Below are 8,666 nucleotides of genomic sequence, written 5' to 3'. Positions count from 1 at the left end.
AGCATAGTGTAGGTATTTTATCCAAAATCGTACTTATTAGATCTGACATGAATAGAACTATTAAACTCAAAGAAAGTTTGTCCCTCAACCAAATGGTTCTGGTGACTCAGTCAGATATTGACGTTTGTTGGAATTTTTTCTTTTAACTATGCAAAACCTAAAACCACACAAAAAAATATTTCGGCAATATTTACGATCCTTTTGTCGAAAAAAATTTAATTGTTTTCTGCACAATCGAACTCATTGTTGGACTTGAAACTGCTTTTTAAATATCACTTTTGCTTTCTAATCATTACACACCGGCAGAACTGGGTAACCAAAAGTGCTGAAGTCCACACGCCATACGCATTCCATTTACTCTCTTCGAAAAATATCGCAATGAGTTGTTTTAATTGTAAAGAGTATTTTTATTAGACTCATTTAGTCTCTAGGAGTTAGTTTCGTACCTTAATAAGATGATTTTTAATACCCAAATTTAACCTTCGGTTACATGCTTGCTATCGAATTAACCATGTGATCTCAGGTATAGACGAACGCGTGCCACGTTTCGCTTTTTGAGGCTATAAACGATGAAGATTAAATATGGTGTTACAAGTTCTGACTTATCATTTCTCATATGCATTGTATTAATTCTCTGTTAAGCCAGAATATTTTTTTCCATACATGACGTAAAACCTAATTTTTACCTACCGTAAAAATGCACTGTTAGCTCAATTACCCTAAATTAATTTAAAGTATTTATATAAAAAGTTTACGAATAAATTATTTTTGACGAGTTACTACTCAATATCAGTAAAAAAAAAAAATCTTGTCTTCTGTACCTTGTCTCGTACTAGGTACACTACCAGACATACCATCCCTTCCCACGGCAGGGATCTCTGTCATAAACATCCTGTAGGTATAACAGTGTCCATCATCGTAATTTACATTCAGTACATAATACAAAAAAAACTTTAACTATTTAAACTAACCATTCAAGCAAACTTTAAAATTCAAATGCAACACCATTCGTCAGAAGGGACAGGAAAAATTTTCAGTTTCAATGACCTCCAGTATAGACTCCACAGTCCTCTACATAGATGAGAAAATATCCCTTGTTCGTTGGCAGCTGGATCGAGAGATGTCTAGACTGAGTTGCCCGTGATTGGACCTTTCTTTAACCCAGGGGCTCTCACTAGCGAAGGATGCTCTGGATAAACAGTGAACCAATAGCGGAAGGATCGCAAAGGTATACACATTTTTAATTTTAGCCTATCGAGAATTTTTCCCTGTATCTATTCATCAATACAAAAGTAATTTGAATAAAGAATACAGGCTTTCGCCATTTGTTAAAAAATAACGAATAACCATATAAAATGAACGGCATGCAAAGCTTTATTACAACTAGGTATTTGATTTCCGGCATGAACAAAATAACATGAATGTTTTGCACAAAAGTACTGGAAAAAAACATTTAAGCTATTGTCATTATTATAAATATTGATTAACAGTAAAACAATTTGTTGCTTCGATAATATTTATTTTATTCAGCACAATCGCTTAAACACCAATGTTGTTTGAGTCAGTAGAGGTAAAATTTAGTAGCCTTTCTGTGCTTGTTTTTTTTTTTCCTCTCGCGTCAACTAGACTAGTACAAGACCACTTCGTCGTCGTTCGCGGTCTCCTGCCGCCACTTGGCCCTCATCTGGTCCACGTAGCTGGTGAGGACCTGCCGGAAGACCTCCGGCCGGCGGGCCAAGGGCTTGATGAGCTTGCCCAGGAGCGCCTTGAGCTCCTGGAACACGTGCTCGGCGTCGGCGGACAGCGCGCCGTTGCTGGAGACGGCCTCGTACAGCTCCGTCACGCCGCGGTAGATCGCGGCCGCCTCCTGCACCAGCTGCGGCACCGACCACTGGCCCTGGTTCTGCGAGATGTTGCGGAAGCCAGCGATCAGGTCCTCGACGGCCTTGGCGATCTGCACGTCGTCCTCGTACAGCTTCTTCAGCGACGCCAGCAGCTCCTCGATCTGCTGCAGCGTGGACTCCGTCGAGTTGCTGCCGTAGTCGTCGCCGGCGAGGGCGGTCTGCGGGGCGTAACACGCGAAACGCACGAACATTAAATGCTTCATCTATTTTACCAACCGTTTCTGATGTCGTCACTCACGAAACAACACCGTCTTAGAGATATTTTTAAAATTTATTTTTGTTTGCATTCAGCGTCTTCTCACGACAGAATGCGCTGCTATTCTAACACCCACCATCCCTTCAATGAAAAATAAGTAAATAAATAACTGCCTTTATCCCTCAGCTTCAGCATGACACTTGTGGAGTTGACAGCTTATTCTAGCCGAGTTGAAAACAATTTGTGATTGTTCTTTCAGGCTCTCCTCAAAAGTTTTCTTTCCGTCACATAGGTGGTGCTATTCCTTAAGCGACGTTATGCTCTATCTCTTCCGATGCTACCAATGGTCTCGACAAGTTTAAACGAACACACAAAAAAGTGTTTAAAATGAATAAATTTTACAAAATTATTTTAAACCATCAAACGCTACTTTTTCGACAACATATTAGTCTTTGTAACATTAGCTCAAAAATAATTGCTTTAAATTGAATGGTTCTGTACAAACAAACATAAGCTGAGCGTGCGATTTTATTTTACAAATTGTTTTTTTTTTTTTTCATTTGGAAGCATCAAATAAGTTTGAAAGCATCTTTCTATAATAGCCGTCTAAACAAGGAGTGGCCAAATTACATTATTCGGCAAACACTAAGTTGTTTGTGTATTAGAAAACAAAGTATTCAACAGGGACTACGAAGGTAGTTTCAAATAAGAATATTTAAATTAATGTTTAATTAAGCCCAGAGCCTAATTGAGGTACACAATACACAATAGAATATTTCATAAAAAACACAAATATAATACTGACAGGTGAAATACCATTATCATGAGATTTTAGAATTTATGCTGTCCGTGAACATTAAAACATATAAATTTAGGTAAATACAAAAAAAAAACAATCCAGCGAAATACGATTGCCTCAAGCAATGATATTTGACAAATCCTAAAGGGATACACACGAATTATTACGCCAATATAGACGAGCATTACAAATATCAAGGCCATAAACATTTTTCAACGCAAGTAACACCCGCATAACTGGAGTATGATCCCTGTACGGACCATCAAAAGGGCCGTTGTGTCAAACAACACAATTACAAGGCTTACGCCACACATACAGGATAATAAATTCTTTCAACGTATGGCAAAAATGCATGAACCAAAAAATATTACACGCGATAAAATTTACATACTAATAAATAACATCATCAAAATCAATATCATTATCGACTTCTCGGGGAGAACCGTTCTGAGTAACCAATTAATAGAAATTAGTAAATACATGAAGAAGCAAACGACAGAAAATTAAATTGAAACATAATTTTTCCGAGGTGGCAGCCGAAAGAGAATTTATACTAGATAACAAAAACAATAGTTAAAGTTCGCGGATTACAATATGGCAATGGCCACCGCCTCACTCACAAGATATTACACTTAAATAGCTTTCCCCCCGAGGTCGCTCTCACACATCGTTGATAAAGAAAACTCTACATGGAGACTACATGCTCATGACTAACTAGATCGCCCGAATAAAACCCTGACGGCTGCTTATATGGAATCGGCGCGGCACAGCGCGCATGCGCTAACCCGAGAGGGGGGCCAGGGGAAACAATACATAACACTAAGAGGGTGAAGGAGGGAGGGAAAGATGCGCCGACGCCCGCGGCGAAGCGCGAAGTTTGAATGCAGCGGACCTGACCGCTGCAAGTTATCTAATGTTGCAGGTTTTAACTTTGTCACATTTTATTTAAATTATCTTTTCTCTGAATATACGCCTAATATGCAAATTTTTTAAATTAATTAATGAATTGTTTTGTTAATTGGTGCAAAAATTGTCACAAATACGTCCTCAATAAACATTCTAACTTACCTAGTTTAATTAACGAGCTTCAAATCGTCGAAAGCTACAAGAATCTAAATTTTAACAAACTAATGAGTTCGTAGAATGGTTATAAATACTGAGCAAAGAAAATGATTCAATCATCTTTACTTAATATTATGTACATAAGAAGAAAATTATACTTGGTATTATTTCTCCAAAACTAATTTCAATAGCAAATTCATTTTGTTTCAATAAATACGCTTACAGTAACTTTTAATTAATCGCGGCTTATTTTCCATCCAGGATACGGCAGACTCGGGTAAACAAAATAAAAGCAAACGTATATACAGTTTGAGGTTAGTTAAAATTTAAAAAAATGCTTAAAACATACTGGAATTTCCAAGAAAAGAGATATATTAAAACAGGCAAGACGTAGACTTAAGAAAGGAAGCAACAAATTCGAGAATGAATGTGGCAGTTCTGGGAAAATGTTAAACCTGAAGGAAAAAAACTGAATGCATAATGTGGTCCATAACTGGCCGAAACGACACGAGTTGAAGGATATTTACTACGGATAATGAAAATATATTATTGTACTTGTAGATAAATGCACTTTGTCAACCATTTATCGCTATGCTTTAGAAAGTTGTAGTTACTAAACTCAATAAAACAGCTACTGTTGACTTAGGCCGGAATTCCAAGACAAAAAAATAAGGGTTTAGGTGTTGCATATGCTACACCTGTACTCTAACCGATTCCTAGTGCACAAAACCGCTTCCAAACCCTTAGATAGGACAGGGTAAGTCCCTTAATTTGAGGGAACGAGTATTTGTATACAATCTGTGATCTATCTGTTGCCCAAACTTCCGCGCATGCGCAGATCACACTTTTTCGGTGATTTTATCCGGAGGGCGGACCCGCGTCTGGCGCCATTAATTCGTAATTATTCACTTTTGTGATCATCGGGGGACGTACCAAGCGTGTTGGTATGCCAAATTAAACTTCATGATAGGGAAAACATTATGGAATACATTTTTAACACTTTAATGGTCATAAAAAAATAATAATCGTAACTTAAAATTACCTGCGAAAAAAAAAAAAAGGCTATTCTATTTTTGTACGATGGTGCTTCTATCTCTACTATTTTTGATTAACAATTGTATCGATGATTGGGAAACGTTCGATACAATACATAGAAACCGATTTATTTCTTTACTGGTATAAGGTTTGGACACGTTCTCGAATACGGCCCACGAGTTAGTTACGGTTATATCACAACCAGGCAATGATTATTCGCTACTTTATCAGAAAGTATTTTAATACCACACGTAGTATCGTATTCATTGGGATTATTAGATAATCATTTTATATGTAAAACTGACTTTCTACTAAACTATAGGCTCCCACCTTGTGCCGAACGAGGTAGTGAACTGGTGAAAATCTGACCCGCATTCCACGGGAACCTGATTGGAATGCCAGCTGATCCGTCCCCAATAATTTCGGTTCTCCATTGTTTCCTGAGATCATTCCAGGCAAATGACGTGTTCCTCGACACGTGACGAGCTCGCCCGTCTTCAGCACCTCACCTGGTCCAAGTACTCGATCATGAGGTTTCGGAACTCTCCCGAGGTGACGACGAAGTTCTTGATGTAATTGCTCAAGATGGCCCTGATGTCGTCGAAAACCTTCTGCGCGTCGGCGGTGAGGTTCCCGTTCTTGGAGATGCTGCTGTACAGCTCGGCCACGTCCTGGGACAGATGGATGGCCACTTGGGCGATCTCCGGCAGCGACCAGTTGGTGTGGTTCTCCGCGGCGTTCCGGAGGTCGGCGATCAACTTCTCGATCCCTTGCGCGATCTCCACGTCGTCCTTGTACAGCTCCTTGAGGTCGTTGGCCAGGTCCAGCACCTGCTGGAATATGTTCTCGGCGGAGGAGCTGTTGCTGCTGCTGTTGCTGGTCGCTGCTTCAGCGCCGCCAGCCAGGAGAGTCTGTCAAACACCACAGACAACACTAACCTTTCTTCCATCTTGCATCGAGAACAACTAGCAGTACGTATAGCCTCCAGTTCACAGGGATGAAAGCCACAACCACAACCCGAACAGTTCCGAAGTTTGCCGAAGTAAAAGTTTGGTTAAGGTTAGGTTCGGTTACTGTAACAAATAACGGTTCTTTATATTTTTTTCGGGAGGTTGTGTTACGTTGTGCTATCGCAACTAAAATGAAATATTTGTTAGCTTAGCGTTATTTCAAATACTACATGACCGTAAAATATATAAATCCTTGCAATATGGTGGCTCGGATCAGCTGCTTATGCCGACAACACGGTCTACGACGCGTGTGTCGTGAACTGAACGTATCAGAGACATGGCGAAGTCGCCTGGTGCGCTAACCGTGCCGTGGCAGCGAACCAGGGACCCGCGGGGAGTCCTGCCCTACACCTATAGCTGTCTGTCGTCGAGGACATTGCGGTTTTGAGTGTGGGGGTTAAAATGACTGGTGGCTCGGTTAACGCGGTGTCTTAGTTAGGTCCGTTGGGCATCGACTGAGACCGGGTTGCCTGATTGCTACGCTGACAGGGCATGAGGTTGTAGTTGGTCCCGGGGTGATTGGAAAAGTGGTGCTGTTCGAGGGGGGGGGGGGGGGGCAGCTGTGACGATGGGATATGTTGCTGCTATTTACGGGTGGTTTGATGTTTGATGGTTGAGTATGTGCGCTGTATTGCGCTCGCCAGGGCCACCCAGGGCCACAGCCGAGCCCAGCACGAGCCCCTAGTGAGCCACAGCACCAGAGGGCGTCAGCAGTCGCGTGCGTTATAGAGCAGGCGTCGCCCAGCATGGCGGTTGTCACGTTGTCTTTGTCTAAGGTCAGCTACCACCTTGGTGCAATAGGGGGAGGCGGATGAGTCAGGCACTTTCTTCTCAGCCGACGGTGGTCCTCTACTCCGCCCTGGCCTCCTCGGCTCTCTCCACTCGTGTGTGGTTTCCCTCAGGGCTTTTTGTGGTCGTCGCGCACGCCGTGGTGTTTTTTTTCCACCAGCGATCGGTAAACTTAGGTAAACTTCGGAACTGTTCGGGTGTGGCTCTCATCCCTGTGAAATCTTAAGCTTCCCCAAAAGTACAGGTCTGTACCCAAGAACAGTGGCACTTTGCTACCAGCCACAGAATCATCCTTTTGAAAAAAAGAAACAATGTGTTGTATGAATTGTCGTATAATGGTACTTCTAGAATATCTATTTCCTGTTTACATGTATTTATTTACTTTATTTGCCAACCAATTAACCACATTAATGTTATACAAAGTAACTTTAAATTGCTTTAAATAGGCTTAACCAATGTGTACATAAATAATTAAACAGAATAAAAATCAAAATAGAAAAAATAGAAACCATTTTACAAAATTTATAAAAGCCAAATAAAGAAATGACAATCAGAAATTTAACAAGTAAAAATCAAAACATTTAAGAAGCTAAAAGTGATAAAACGTAGCTAGTAAAATATTAAAAACTAAATAAGAAAATTAATTTATTGACTTTATTACAGTCAAGATTCATAAAGCAAACATGTTTAAAGTCTACCTATTACTATAATTTACCTAAATCATATTTATAAGAGCTTGGATTTTAAAACGAGATTATCACGAGAACGTCCACACGTTTACCGGCCCAGTACAATGAAACCACACCTGTAACCAAAAATTCTCTCAGATGTTTAGTGTTCCTTTAGAGCAGGGGGTCTCCAAACTACGGCCCGCGCGCCAACACCAGCCCGCCATAACTGTACAGCATGTTGGTAGATGAGCCAGTCTCGGCCCCTGGGGCTTAGTGGAGGCTAAAAGGTTTGGAGTCCATTGGGTTTGACTTAGGTTCTTTTTTCCGAAACACTAAGCAAGTGTGTCGTTATTGAAATTATGTCGACTGATTTTTCATGCCCGCAATAACTTTTACCTTTGTAGCTGAAAGTAACCGGTAGAATAAAAAAAAGTGAAGTATTACCTGGAAGAGTGCCAAGGCGACCAGTGGGATAAACTTGCTCGCCATCTTGGTCCGTCTGAAACGCTTTTTACCGCTGCTCTGAGAGACTCAACTATACAACGGTTTTAGCCTATCTCTCTCGCTTTATATCGGAACGATGCTTGGAAAAAAAAATTGTCTTCCGCTCGCGCGATTTGTACACGTTACACGCACCGCGCACTTGTGCAAGGCGAACAGTAAACAAATAAGGCGCTGGCCTTGGAGCGGAGGCAAGGTGTTGTAGCCACAGCTGCAGACGCTGACTACATGGCCCTTGCCAGCACGCCGGACCTAGTCATCTGTTGGTTCAGTTGCGTTGCGAAGTGTGCACAACACGCGACACGGTGTCTGGTTTTAAAGAATATATACCATTCCCAAGATAAATATGGTAAAGTAACGATTTAAAGGATCCGCGTTTATCGGGTGCGAAATCATGCTGTACGGTATTTGAAATAAACTTTTTTTTAAAGGATTACCCGTTTAAGTATACCTGGCGTTGTAGTGGCTTTACTCACTTAGGAGCTCTCTTGGTTGGGAAGGGGGGGGGGGGGGGTTATTGGAGCATTTTTTACGAAATCTCAGTCAGACAGTTACTTTCCTCTTATTTTGAAAGTCAAGTGTGCCCAATTTATTTGGGTACTACCAAAATTCTGTTTTTAAGGGGTGGAAAAATTGAATGAGAATGATTTTTCAAAATCGCGTGTAGACAGTTGTCTTTTTTTTTTAAGGCCAATTTAG

At 40.9% G+C, this 8,666-nt stretch overlaps 1 protein-coding gene across 1 annotated transcript; it reads right to left on the bottom strand.

Moving 5' to 3' along the window:
- Window positions 1-1,498: 1,498 nt before the first annotated feature.
- On the bottom strand, window positions 1,499-8,255 carry LOC134542188 (uncharacterized). Its single transcript, XM_063386246.1, has 3 exons — window positions 7,911-8,255; window positions 5,506-5,907; window positions 1,499-2,062 (listed from the first exon to the last, which is right to left on the bottom strand). Exons 1-3 carry the CDS (start codon window positions 7,953-7,955, stop codon window positions 1,628-1,630), a joined length of 882 nt encoding a protein of 293 aa, XP_063242316.1. The 5' UTR covers window positions 7,956-8,255; the 3' UTR covers window positions 1,499-1,627.
- Window positions 8,256-8,666: the final 411 nt, after the last annotated feature.

The sequence above is a fragment of the Bacillus rossius genome (genome assembly GCF_032445375.1).
Source record: "Bacillus rossius redtenbacheri isolate Brsri chromosome 4 unlocalized genomic scaffold, Brsri_v3 Brsri_v3_scf4_2, whole genome shotgun sequence".
Classification (NCBI taxonomy): Eukaryota; Metazoa; Arthropoda; class Insecta; order Phasmatodea; family Bacillidae; genus Bacillus; species Bacillus rossius.
The sequence above is the reverse complement of the archived record's forward strand: the minus strand, read 5'-3'. Positions and strand labels throughout refer to the sequence as shown.

What these genes read in the sequence shown, in the direction of transcription:
- LOC134542188 (XM_063386246.1), bottom strand. Translation starts at nt 7,955, where the DNA reads ATGGCGAGCAAGTTTATCCCACTGGTCGCCTTGGCACTCTTCCAG. An exon ending in TCGCCTTGGCACTCTTCCAG is followed by an intron (nt 5,908 to 7,910) that starts GTAATACTTCAC and finishes GGTGTTTGACAG; the next exon opens with ACTCTCCTGGCTGGCGGCGC. An exon ending in TGATCGAGTACTTGGACCAG is followed by an intron (nt 2,063 to 5,505) that starts GTGAGGTGCTGA and finishes TACGCCCCGCAG; the next exon opens with ACCGCCCTCGCCGGCGACGA.